This window comes from Mus pahari, chromosome 21, assembly GCF_900095145.1.
Source record: "Mus pahari chromosome 21, PAHARI_EIJ_v1.1, whole genome shotgun sequence".
Classification (NCBI taxonomy): Eukaryota; Metazoa; Chordata; class Mammalia; order Rodentia; family Muridae; genus Mus; species Mus pahari.
This window is the reverse complement of record NC_034610.1, coordinates 28715685-28729767: the sequence shown is the minus strand read 5'-3', so window position 1 is coordinate 28729767 and position 14083 is coordinate 28715685. Positions and strand designations below refer to the sequence as shown.

At 44.2% G+C, this 14083-nt stretch overlaps 1 protein-coding gene across 1 annotated transcript in view; it reads right to left on the bottom strand.

Annotated features, from left to right (window-relative positions):
- Mthfd1l (methylenetetrahydrofolate dehydrogenase (NADP+ dependent) 1 like) overlaps positions 1-14083 on the bottom strand; it is a 184297-nt gene that overhangs the window by 137108 nt on the left and 33106 nt on the right. Inside the window, exons 8-10 of the mRNA XM_021220926.1 lie at positions 10863-10974; positions 1841-1932; positions 596-693 (exon numbers count right to left, since the gene is read on the bottom strand). Coding sequence (XP_021076585.1) covers positions 596-693; positions 1841-1932; positions 10863-10974 — 302 coding nt within the window. The remainder of the gene's footprint in view (positions 1-595; positions 694-1840; positions 1933-10862; positions 10975-14083) is intronic.

Genomic DNA, 14083 nt, shown 5'->3' with positions numbered 1-14083 from the left:
AATATCTGCCTTTAGCAATAAGTTGCTCCATATCCTGGGTGTTATGAACCTCAGTCAATACTTTCCAAATGCTGCATGACACATATTTCTTCAGACACAAAGATAGTGCTTTTCACATGATGAAGATAAACAACTGATACGTATCCATTTAATATAGGACATGTCGCTAAGATGAAATGAAATACAATCTTAATATGGATAGAATATGGTGAGCATATAATCAGGGAGGATTTGTGATAATGACACCTCAATTTGATGATTAAAGAGAATTATCTACCACCAAAACCCGGATACTGGGGCTGGTGACGTAGCTCCGTTACTTCATGCTTGCTTAGCGTGCAGGAAGTCCTGGGTTTTATCCCCGGCACCCAAGCACTGCATAAAAGCAGGTGGTGCACACATACCGTCTCAGTATTTGGGGGGCAGAGGCAAGGGGATCAGAAGCTCATAGCATCCTTGGCTCCACAGTGAGTTCAAGATCAGCCTGGGACCAGGTTTCAGATAAAGAAACACTCAAAAGCCTTGTGTTATGCCAGTCTGCGACTGTCCCTGGGGAGAGCCGCCATCAGTACCAGCCAAGCATAGCATCACCTACCTGGGCACAGGCGAGAGAGGCTGCAGTTTCAAGCAGTGCAGTCGCCATCTTCGATGTTGCTGCTCTCTGAGCCACCTCCTGCCACTGCTCACCATGTTCTTCAGGAGAGAGAGGGAAGGAGATGGTATAGACGTGAGGGTGACAGGGTCCCCACATCAACTCCAGGAAGACTGCGAGGGGTTTACGGAGCCAAAGGAACCCCCAAGCAAGACAGTTATCACAGGATATAAACAACAGTGGGACGCACATGCAATCAGCCTTGTAGACTTTGTTTATGGGCTTGTAGACAGATGCACTGTTAAAACTATTCACAAAAGATACCAAGACTGCAGATATGGTTATTCTTTAAAAATATTTATTGTGTGCATATGTGTCCTTATACATAGAGGTCAGAACTGACAACATGTATGGCTTCTAATATTTTCCAACATATGTTTTTATAATATGTTATATTATTATTATTATTATTATTATTATTATTATTATTATTATTACATGGGTATTTTCCCTACATGTATCATCTATGCACTATGTGTGTGGAATGTCAAAAGAGGGCATTGGATCCCCTAGAGCCAGAGTTACAGATGATTGTGAGCTGCCATCTGGGAAACAAAGCTTTATCCTCTGTAAGAGCAGCCCACCCTCTTAACCACTCAGTCACCTCTCCGGTCCACACCACCTTAGTTTTGAGACATGATCTCCCACTGAACCTAGAACTATACTGTCTCAGACATCCTCCTGTCCGTCTCCTCAGTACTGAGAAGACAGGCTCACACCACTGCTCCCAGATTTTTTATGTGGGTGCTGGGGATCAAACTCGGGCCCCTGTGCTTGTGGACCGAGCACTTTATTGACTGAACCATCTGAATCTTGGATGGATTCTTCATCTCAGCCCTCAACCAAGCCCCATCTGGCGTCTTGATTTCAACACTCGAAAGGCTTGAAGCTAGCCAGCTCCCAGGTCTCTGGCACAGAAAAATGATGAGGCAATACGTGCTTTAAGTTTTTGTGTTGCTACCTTTGAGAGGTAATGCATTATGCAGACACGACTTTGGGCATCCGCCACACACACACATCATGCAATGGTAGGCAGGTAAAAAGCTCCTAAGTACCCATTTCCTCCTATCAGAGGGCTTTGACCCCAAATGTGGAGTGTCTAAAACTTCATCCGACAGGCAGAAAAACACTTGGAAAACATTAGCAATTACTACTAAACCCAAACTCAAATGGCCGCGTCAAACAAACCTGAATCCGCAGAGCCGCAGCAAGGAGACTCACGTTCTCTTCTGCAATGATTCCGTTCACAGGGACCCCAGGAGAACCTCCTCTCAGTTTCCCTGCAAACACATTGAATGGAAAAAGGCTTATAACATACTTTCACTAATAAACAATTGTCCTCTGTAAAAATCCAGCACACTGGATCGTGGTGGCCATCAGTTATTACCAAGGAAGCTAGTTGGGAGGTCAGGAAATGTCTACAGGCAAAGTCACCTCTGGCGCAACCTTGAGACTCTCAGCTGGGGCTATTTTGTAATTTTATATTAGAGGGATGTCAATGTCCATTTAAGCTGTTAACCCAGGGATAACGAAGGCATGGTTTAACAAAGCACACTATGCTTGACGGATAGCTCACACCAAAGGACACAGAAACATCCAGGCATAGGCTCTTCAAGTGTTACCCCACGTGTGACACTGTGACCTACAAAAGCAAAGACACACTTAGCTGGATGAAGTAGCCCAGCCTCTAAATCCAGCACTTGAAAAGCTGAGGCAGGAAGATTGACAGCTTGAAACTATCTTAGACTACACAGCGAAGTCTAGGCTCCACAGTGTAACCCTGTCTCAAGAGCATACACAAGAGTGAATAGAGAGATATATATAATATAATATAATGGTGGCTTTAGACAATTCTAGTTTGGTCTGGTGGTCTGCCATCCTGGTTACTCGGGAGGCCAAAGCAGGGGCACTACAGGTTCAGGGCCAGCCTGAGGAAGAGATTCCAACTCTGTCTCAAATTTAAAAAGTAAGAGAAATGGAGATACAGCTAAGTGATAGAGTGCTTGTTTGGCAGGCTTGACGCCTTGGGGTTCAAGGCCCCACACCTCTGCCACTCCTGCACCCAAAGACACCCATAATATTCATTGTAGAGGTAGCATGGCCTATAGAGATTCACATCTCTACCTCTGTGGAGCCCCACTTGGGTTGTCAGTTATGAAGAATAAAAAATCAACCTGCCAGAACTGTGTGAACTGAAATGTGGCAGGGTCCATGAGGTGTACCATACAGGATGCTCATTTTAACTACCAGACATATGTGCTACTCAGCGTTCGAATTTCTGACACAGTGGGGCTTCAGAACCTAGAACCCTTACTGTACAACCCTAGAGCAATAGCAGAAGTGAAGCTGCTTGCAAACACAAGGCACATACAGAAGTAAAAACATCTAGGGGATAAACCCTAAAGCTGCGAAGAGAGCAAGCTTCCTTTGGTCATAAAACAACAACAACAATAATGACAACCACCTGTCACTTATATAATATGTGTAAAATGTATATACATATATATATATATATATATATATATATATATATATATATATATAATTTACAGATTATATTCATGTTTTCAAAGTAATAACTGTGGATTTTTTTGTTGTTGTTTTGAGACAGGGACTCAGTATTGTAGCCCTGACTGACCTGGAACTCACAATGTAGAACAGGCTGGCCTCAAATTCACAGAGATCTGCCTTGCTCTACCTCTTAATTTCTGAGATAATAGGTGTAAGCCACTATACCAATCGTAACTGTGGGTTTATTTTTCAGTGTGTATGTATATGTATTCACACGTGTGTGCAAGTGTGCATGTGTTCACATGCACGTGGGTATGCGGGTGTGTGTGTTCAAGCACACTTGAGCTTGGTTGATGCCAAGTGTCTTCCTTGGTCACTCTCTGTTTATGGAGGCAGGGTGCTTTGTTGATGCTGCAGCTTAACAGGTGCCTACTGTTCCCACCTGGCTTTCATGTGGGAGATGGAGATCTGAATTCTAGCCTGTATGCTTTTGTGGCAGGCACTTTATCCAATGAGACATAGCCTCAGCCCATCGATTGCTTGTTTTGTTTCGAATTATCAAAAGAAAAGTTCTGTCAGAAATATGACCTAATTTCTATCAAAAGCAATTATGTTTTAGGATATTCATCTTAGGGGTTACGTGATGCTGTTCTGGGTCTGGGCTGGTTCATCAGCCTGTGTTGGCATTTTAAGAAGGTGGGACCTAGGGGGAGGAAGCGAGGTCGCTGGGGTCATGGCCTTGAAGGAGACACTGGGACACCAGGCCCTTCCAGTTTCTGTTTGTTTCCTTGTCCCCACTCCTGCCAGGATGTAGTGTTCTATCACAGGCCTAAAGCAACATGGCATAAATTCTTAGAAACTGTGAACCAAAATAGACTTTCTTGCTTAGCAGTTGACGTTCTCAGTAATTTTTCACAGGGCAGAAAGTTGACAATTACATCTGTTTTTCAAATTTGGGAAGCATCAATAAGAATTTTACTTTCCCCTCCTTTAGTTAACAATTATAACATTTATTAAAAGAAAACATACATGTAAAATGCTTTGGCCTGCACCCTCTCTTAACGGGAAAATAAATAGTCCTAAAAGCAACATTTTTGAATTAAGAAACCATTTTCTTGGGTTTCGGGACCACTTGACTCCTAAATTATCCACTATGCTGACAGTTCTTTACAAGAAATTGCACAAAACACTTAAGGGTATGTGCTCTGTAATGTTCTATTGTCACACGCAATCAGGGTGTTGGAAAAAAAAAAGCACATCCCCCATCTATAGTTTAAAGATTAGCAATATTGTGGCTTTATAAATCACATCTGGGCAGAAGAGTCAAAGGATGGGAGAGATTTGCTTTGCTTTCCTTTAACCAACCACTAGAGACCTGCTCTTAAAATCCTGTCCAACTCCTACGGAGAAGAAGAAGAAAAAAAAAAAGTACTGTTCGTTCCTCTTGCTTTTTAGCAATGGGGAATTAAGACAGCTACATTCCGGGGACTGGTATCAATTTGTAAGTGCATGTTCCTAGAATATAAGGGACACAGTTGCACAGTAAAGGATTTTTATCATTTTAGGTTCTTGCACAACACAGGGCTCGGGAAAAGAGAGACTGTGACGTGGTTAGGAAAAGCATTGCTATGCTTAAAGCAGCCCGTTGATGACTTCAAGGCATGAGGAACACTGTGAAAAACAGGTATGCACAGAACAGAACTCCCTTCCTCCCTCCCTTCCTCCCTTCCTCCCTCCCTTCCTTCCTTCCTTCCTTCCTTCCTTCCTTCCTTCCTTCCTTCCTTCCTTCCTTCCTTCCTCACTTTCTCTCTACCTCCCTTCCTTCCTCCCTCCCTCCCTTCCTTCCTGTCTCTAGACAGCTGAATAAAGGGAAATGAATCCTGAAGAGAATACATCATCGTGATGGGACCAGAAATCAGGAGGAATTTTTGAAGAAGGCAGCAGAGACTAGTGAAAGGATGAGAGGCCTGAGGGAGGGAGCCATAACCAACCCCAGGGCTAACCTAACAGAAGCCTGTGACCAGGTCAAATCCTCTCCTTCTGCAGAGACCCAGCCCTGACCCTAAATACACTCAACAAATTCCCAAAGTTGCCTCTGAAGCTGTAGGTGTCAGGGCACCAGATCTGTCCACAACAGCTGGGCAAGCTGACGATTGATGTTCACACACAGGGCCGACCTTAGCTTTTTGGGCTCTAAAAACTAAGAGACGCACTAAGGCTTGCCATCTCACATACTAGACAAGTGAGTTATTACTGAGTCGCAGTGCCGACAAGCTAACACACACACACACACACACACACACACACACACACACACACACACACAGTACAAGAATCTTACATACAGAGGCCAAAACCTCTCTTCTTGAAGTGGGTGTCTAGCACTACTTGGGTTAACGTTTGCTTTTGTGATTGGGTCAGAAGATATTTTTATTTGATTCTGTATACTTGTTCATTTGGCAGATTAGCTTCGATAAACTTTGTATTCTTTCTGGAGAAGGGGATAAATATTGAGACAGAATTGATTCCAGAGAATCTGAAACCATTAAGACGAGGGGTTCAGTGAAGTAGGACTACATTCTCACTCCATCTGAATGCTAATGAGACTTGAGAAAGGAAACCTTCGGTTTAGCACTGCCAGGTGTGAAGGAAGGACTCACCTGGAGGCTGGCCCAGAGCCCAGAGCCCACACCCCACAGCCCACAGCAGGTCCTGTCCCAAAGCCCAGATGGATCTTTTCATTTCTCACTAAATACTTTCATTTAACTCATAGTTTCTAGGAGCAAGTCAATTTAAAAGATGGCATTCCATTTATAATTTTTAAAAAATGATGATGACTAAAACTTCATTCAGAAAGAAAAGTCACGGCTTATGTGTTACTCTGCTACCTCTGGAAGTCGGAACAATCCCTTCTTGGAGCACACAGGGATGTCTAACAGACCACTAAGTTACAGAGGAAGGGAGAAAGACAGTCTTCTGCCCTCGTTGCCATACCACAATCAGGACCTGGCTTTGACACAGAGGCAGCTGGTGGGCCACCTTTCCATTACAAACCTACGAATCTACGGACAACTCTTTCATGGTTTGCCCCTCAAGGATGACAAGTTATTCTCCAAATCCAGAAGAGGTAAAAACTGGGAATTAATGCAGATCAACCTTAAACAAACACCATGCTGTCATTAGTTTTCCAGCTCCACAGAACACATGTGAGAGGAGAAATGGGGGTGGACAGAGAAGGAAGCCAGAAGAAACCCTCTAGCATCGTTTTGAGACAGTGCCCTTGAGAGAAGCCATCATCATTCCCACCGTGTGAATCCCATCACATCGCAGCATACAACTCACACCCTTTAAAGAGAAAGCTCTGAAGAAGTGAAAATGATGTAAACATTACAATTATCCTATACAATTTTGCAACCTCTGTGACCAAAGGAAGAACCAATACACTATATGCATAACCTGAATGGTTTTGTTTTTGTTTATTTCATTTTTGTTTTTTTTTGTTTTGTTTTGTTTGGAGAAGGACATTATGTATTTAAGGCCGATCTTAAACTTCTGGTCCTCATCTCCTACCTCCCAGTGCTGGGATTCTGGAATATACATCACCACATCAGATTTTATGCCAAGGTGAGGATCAAACCCAGGCTCCTACATGTGCTTAGTAAGAGCTCTACAAACTGAGCTACATCCCCAACCTTAAAAACTAACCGGATGTACTGAGAACAAATTGAAATTTGAACTAGAAAATTGGCGAGATACCTCAGGGACAGGCCTATGAGAAGAGGAGAGCCAGCTACTACAGACATGGACCCCAGAGGTCAGAAGAAAACATTCTCATCTCATTCCAAACACACAGGATGACTGAATCCTGCCTGGCTCCGCCCAATTTCTCAGAAGCTGCCACCATATTCTTTTAGAATCTCCCACCTTTCTTACTTCCCTGGACATAACTTCTAAGAGCATTGCATACATTCTGTAGCTGTGAAGTCATGGCCAGTGTGTGCTGGCAATATGGTGGAGAGGGAAGGGTGCAGAAAGTGAACCAACATTCAGGGGTAGCTAGTATGCTAAAGTCACTGCCCCCCCAAATCGCCACATCATTTGTCCTTCCCAGGTGAGTTTCTCAGTTCCATTTATCTATGAGGAGTGGAAAGCTGAAGTGATTTCCTCAAAGCCACACAGCCTAGAGGGTCCGTATAAATAAGAGTTAAAAAAAAAAAAAAAAAATCAGGGTATGGAGGTGGTGGGCAGGTGGAACACAGAAGTCAAGAACATATTACTCTGGCAGAAGACTGGGGTTTCATGGTACCCAGAACTCACAATAATGACTCACAACCACCTGTGGCTCTAGCTCCAGGGCTATCTAAAGTCTCACACTTCAGGGAGCACGCACACGTGTGCGCGCGCGCGCGCGCACACACACACACACACACACACACAAATAAAAGACCCAAACAATTAAGTCTGGTTTGGTGGTGGTTCACCCTTATACCCTCAGCCTCCAGAAGCTAATGCAAGAGGATGGAGAGTTTAAAGCAGGCCTCAGCTGAACAATGAGACTCTGACTTAAAAACAAAATAAAATCTCACAAATGATTGTCTTTGCTTTGAGTGACATAACCTTTCCTTTCCGGTACATCCAACTGTCACCTTTCAGGGCCACAGAAGGGAAAACCCTTGATCCCTCTGGATCACCTGGTTTCCTACCCTGAGCCCTGGAGACAGCTCATGACCGTTCTCACTCCACACTAGGTACCACTTTCACAGCATGAGGAGACTCTGCAAATTTCACTGAAACCCAAAGATGCTGCCGTTTGATGCTACTCTCCGGGCCCCAAACTAAATACCAGCCTCTCCATCCCATTTAACACACAGGTTTCTACATCTTCCAACATGGCATACAAAATGGCCGTACTTAGGGCAAAGTCGTTCCTCCCCCCCCACCCCCCAGCAATCAAAGTGCTTTAAGATCACAGCATTTCATGAACTAATCAGTACCCCCCCCCCCCCGAGCTCGTGTCTGTCTCTAGCTGCATATGTAGCAGAAGATGGCCTAATCGGCCATCACTGGGAAGAGAGGCCCCTTGGTCTTGNTGGCCTAATCGGCCATCACTGGGAAGAGAGGCCCCTTGGTCTTGCAAACTTTATATGACCCAGCACAGGGGAAGGCCAGGGCCAAGTAGTGGGAGTGAGTGGGTAGGGAAGCAGAGGCGCGGGGGGTGGGGGGCCTATAGAGAACTTTCGGGATAGTATTTGAAATGTAAATAAAGAAAATAATAATAATAATAATAATAATAATAATAAAAAGATCATAGCATTTCTTCTTTTAAAAATAGTTTTATGTAATAAGTAAAGTAATTGATTTTCTAGCCTGAATAAGAATGTAGAATTTGTGTCTAAATTTCACACACTCAGTTCATTAGACCGTGGAATGAAAGTCCCGATTGTTAGGTCTGTTTTCTGAGCACAACATCACTGGCATCAGGCATCAGGACAAAGCTCTAGGGGTAGGTATCAATTAGGTATGGATGCCTTTGCAGAGTTACCCATAACCCCCAGATCCTGTCTATGTGGGGACTTGGGGGGGAGGGTCTGCAATGATAACAATGAGGATGAAAACCTCATTAAAGACCTTTCCTGACCACACCCAACCACAGTGTATTCAAAATTCTGGCCTGGAGCTCAAACAAAAGAACTTCTCTTCTTTAAAAAAATGACTCCAAACAATCCACCCATTAGTTTCACAGGGCTTTCTTTACCTGCTCATGGTCAACGCTCACGTGTGCTCACTATGGGCCAGGCGCTGTCTTGTTCACATGACATTCCCAAACCAACAAGGAAACGATTACAAAGGGACCAGACAAACTGAAAAGAAACTAGCTGCAAATATTCTACTTCTAGAAAACTAACTCAATGTAGAAGGCTTCTAGTCTTTTATGCCCTTCCTAGTACCGAACCATTGAAACCTAATTATTTTTTAAATAAAATAGTTAATGTATATTCTTCGAGAATTTTATAATTAACCTCATGCCAATTCTCCAACAAAATCTAATGTTATTTATTATTATCATCATCATCATTCATTTTTCAGTTTGAAACAGGGTCTCACTATATAGTTCTTGGGTGGCCCTTGGCTTGGTACGCAGACCAGCCATGCCTACAAGTAAGAGATTCACCTGTTTCTGCCTCCTGAGTGTTGGGATTAAAGGTGTAATGTCTTTAGAAAAAGCACTATCAAAACCAAGAGCTCTCAAAGAAACATTAAAAATAAAGAGTTTTCATGACACAAAATATATCATTTTTTTTACAGAGCTTAAAAAGACAGTCCAAAAAAATATTGAAGTAGATTTCTGTCTCCAGCTACAATTGTGCCCAAAATGTTCTCAATATAAACGCGAACAAAAACCAGCAGGTAAATAATCTTGCGGAGAATGTAAAATCATTGAGAAGGAGGAATATTACAACTAAGTCCTTCATCTAACTAGGACTCTGGGCTGAGCCCAATCTGCTTCTGTCATGATTTATAGGCTAGAGGCTGCTTTTTTAGGGGGACAAATAAAAGCTGTATGCATGTTTGCAGGCAATAGGACGTGTACTTTATGAGCTTTTGTTTTCAGAGCACAAGGAATGGGACTCACACTTTCACGCTTGTCGGGCAAGCCCGTCTACCACAGAGCCACACACCCCAGCCTTGCAAACCATGCATTTTATTCTTTTAACTTTTAATTTTAAAAATTACATTTATGTAGTGCGTGTGTGTGTGTGTGTGTGTGTGTGTGTGTGTGTGTGTGTGGTGTTTGTGTGCCGTGGCTGTGGTTTGTGTGTGTGGAGGTGTGATTCTCTGTTCTACAAGTAGGACCTGGGGACTGCTTTCGGGTCGCCAGGCTTGGTGGCGAGCTCCTTTGCACACTAAGCCCTCCTGACAGCCACAGGAGGATGTTTTGAAGAAACTGAGGGGCTCCCCCACACACGACTGCCTCTCTCCTGCGCCTCTACCCCGCTCCATTGCTCTCTGTGCTTTTAAAGGTAGAATGTTTCAGGGGGCCCTGTGAGGAAAGCTCTGAGAACACACCATTCACCTCCATTCTGGTCCTCCCGGCAGCTCCATCTCCCCCAACGCTTTCCCACAGAGATGCTGCTAAGAATACAAGAAAAGACGCCACCGTGCTTTAGAATATAAAGAACACCATTTCTTGTCTACCTCATGCGTGTCCTTAAGGTCACAGTTGTCATGTCTGTCAGTACCAGAGGTCACCAGAGGCATTTGGGGCAGATACATCACTGACTTCTTGGTTTCTCTCTGCCCATTATATGAGCCTGGTATCAAAAAAACTCCAAAGGAGTGGTTCTCAACCTTCCTAACCCTATAACCCTTTAATGCAGTTCCTCCTGTTGTAGTGATTTCCCCCAACCATAAAATGACTTTCATTGCTACTTTGTAGCTGTAACTTTGCTACTGTTGTGAATCGCAATGTAAATATCTGATATGCAAGATATCAGATATGCAAGATATGGGACTCCACACACAGGTTGAGAACCTCTGCCCCAAAGATAGGCACTTGGTAACAGTCCAGTCTCTTGTCCTGCCCACTCACAGCTATAACAGCCATCATCTCAAGAACATGGTCTCCCAAAGAAACAAGGTGACTGTCATCCGACCTGCCTTAGTCATTGTCCTGCCCCACCAAGGCGAAGACATCTACCTGACAAGAAGTCATGGAAGCAATTGAGAACAGTGGTTCCTGATGGAATCCACGCAGCAGGAATCTCTTCTGGCTTAGGTGAGCCCAAGACCACAATGTCTGCCTCTCGAAGCTAAAAGGCATAAAAGAGAGAAAATCACACACATTAATCTATAGCATGAAGACAGGAGTAACTTCAGATATTCGATGATGCCAAAGTAACAGACAATTTTTTTTGTTTGGTTTCAGTTTTGTTTTTGTTTTTGTTTTGTTATTGTTGTTTTGTTTTTTTCCAGACAGGGTTTCTCTGTGTAGCTCTAGCTGTCCTGGAACTCACTCTGTAGACCAGGCTGGCCTCGAACTCAGAAATTTGCCTGCCTCTGCCTCCCAAGTGCTGGAGTAACAGACAATTTTAATAAAAGACTTTGAGCTTCATTCCAAACTGCTGACATGAACTAAAATTGTGGACCAATTCTACTCAGGCATATTTTCTTTCTTTTTTTTTTTTTTAAAGAAAAAGATTTATTTATTTTATGTACATGAGTACACTGAAGCTGTCTTCAGATACACCAGAAGGAGGCATCAGATCCCATTACACATGGTTGTAAGCCACCATGTGGTGGCTGGAAATTGAACTAAGGACCTCTGGAAAAGCAGTCAGTGCTCTTAACCATTGAGCCATCTCTCCAACCCTCAAGCATATCTTAGGATAAGCAGAACATGACTAATGTGTCTTACAAAGAAAATGGAACTTTAAAAATATCATCATGGTAGCCGCCTCGGTGTATAAGCTCCATATGCATCATTTAATGAATCGTTCCTCTATGGATTATCCATGTTCAGAAGAAAGAGGATTGGGAGAATAGCTCAGCCAGTAAAGAACTTGTAATGCAAACCTGGGACCCAACCTCAAATCCCCAAACTCACATATAACCAGCCCTGGTAGTGTGGCTGTGACCCTAGTGCACCAATGATGAGTAAGGTGGTGGAGGTCCCCAGAACCTGGTGGGTGAGCTAGCCTGGGGCATGCACTGGCAAACAACCAAAGAGATTCTATGTCAAACAAGGTGAAAACTGAGCCTCTGACCTTCCCATGGCTTTCTGTGGCTTCACTCACACTCAGATGAGCATGCAACACACTCTTTTCTCTCTCTCTCTCTCTCTCTCTCTCTCTCTCTCTCTCTCTCTCTCTCTCTCTCTCTCTCTCTCCCACGCTCTCAGTTATTCAAGATTTTCAGTGACTCCATACAATAGGCAGNACACACACACACACACACACGTGCACACACACACGCATGCAAACACACACACGCACACACGCGCACATGCGCACACGCACACACACGTGCACACACACACGCACGCACACACACGCACGCACACGCGCACGCACACACACTCACACACACACACTCACACACACATGTGCATGCACAGGAAGGGAGGGAGGGAGAGGAAGAGGAAGTAAGTGAGAGAAACTTAAAAAGAAAGAATATAAGAGATATCGCTGCTGAAACAATTGCCTAACTAGCCATTCTTCCTCCTCCAGGCTACACAGCCATGACACAGTTAACCGGCACCAAGGTCCGTGGAGCCAGCAGCCCCAGCAGTCTGACCGGTTCAAGCTGTGCATGATCCCTGCAGACAGATCTGAGAAGCAGCTCGACTCGCCGGTGATGTTATGTGTAGGGGAAAAGTGTTCTGGTGGAAAGACGATTGTAAACATCTGTTCCGAAAAGCCATTTCTCATTTACATACTTAAATGACTGTCATAAATTCTACCACAGCGATTCTCAAAGGCAATGCAAATGTTTAAGGCTGGCTCCAGAGCAGCAGATAAGAAACATCATTTTCCTAGGCTTTCTTGCACAAAGACCACAAGACCAGAATATGTTAAAACACCTATTGAAAGGATGTGGGAGAAGAACAGTGAAGTGTTCATTTTGGGAGAAGCCAGGGACCATAGCTTCATACCAGCCCCCTAAGAACCCTCTGGTTCCTACACGTGGTGTCTTTGATATAACCCGTTCTCTTCATTACCCATAAATCTTGAGAATCTTATTCCAGCTCCTCAGCTACATATCTATATACATCTCTAAAGCAGCTGTGTTAATAAGCAGCCGGGGGCAGTGAATCCCGCACAGAAGGGACAAAGCCATCCCCACTCCCACCCATGATCACAGCATAGATGCTAATTCTTTCTGGAAAGAAACAGTGCTAGATGCTTAGATCAATAAATAACCCACTGAGGACAGGGTAAGATTTTAATGAGCTCAAACTCAAGGAAAATTATCGTCTCCCTGGCTGTTCCTTCCATCTCCCCACATGGGAAAGGCCCTGGCCAGGGCCTGGCTTGAAACTTTACCTCATAACAAAATATTGCTTTCTCTGTGGAGACTGAAGCGGTGTAGCTTAGAGGGAACCACCCACTCCCCAGGCAGAGGACCAAATGTTAAAACAATAGCAAGACACAGATAGACGGACATGAACGGGGAGCATGTGGATGCCGTGTGGCTTAGGTAACAAGGAAACTATTCCTGTGATCCCTGTGGGGAGGGGCATCAAATGAGGGAAGAAGGCAGATGCGGTCTGGAAGGTTCCATGAGGGTTTGGTCATTCTCTTTAGCAGATGCCATGCATTTAAAGGCAGGGGACTACAGCAAGTGCAGCGCCATCATTGGGCTAGAAGGGACACATCAATTCTTTCTAGCAATGTGTTTTGAAGGGGAATAAATGTGGATCTTAAACTAAACAAGCTGCCTCCTCTAACCCTCCCTGCAACCAAACAAAATCCCCAAACCCCAAACCCAAACAACAACAAAAGCCCCACACATTTGATGGGCTGACAAGATGCCTCAATGGGTGACCGATCCTGCCAGCAAGCCTGAAGTCTGCTTGCATTCCCCGGCGCCCACATGGCGTTAGGAGAGATACGACTCCAGTAAGATGTTGTCTGACCTCCAAATGCATGCTGGGGCATGTGTGCCACTTCCTCCTACCCCCAACCTCATCATGGCACCACCAATAAGCAAATAGGAGTGTAATTTTTTAAGTTGAAAGGTCTTTTTTGTTGTTGTTGTTGTTGTTTTTTAAAGAAGAATTGTGCCTTTTAGCACCTGAGAGTTATGAAATCTCCTTCCATATCACCTGAATGTTACCAGCGTAACTAAGAATATAAAAGTTTGCTGGGCACATCCAGCACCTTTCCCGCCCGAGGAGGGGTGTCTGCCTGGGAGCAGTCT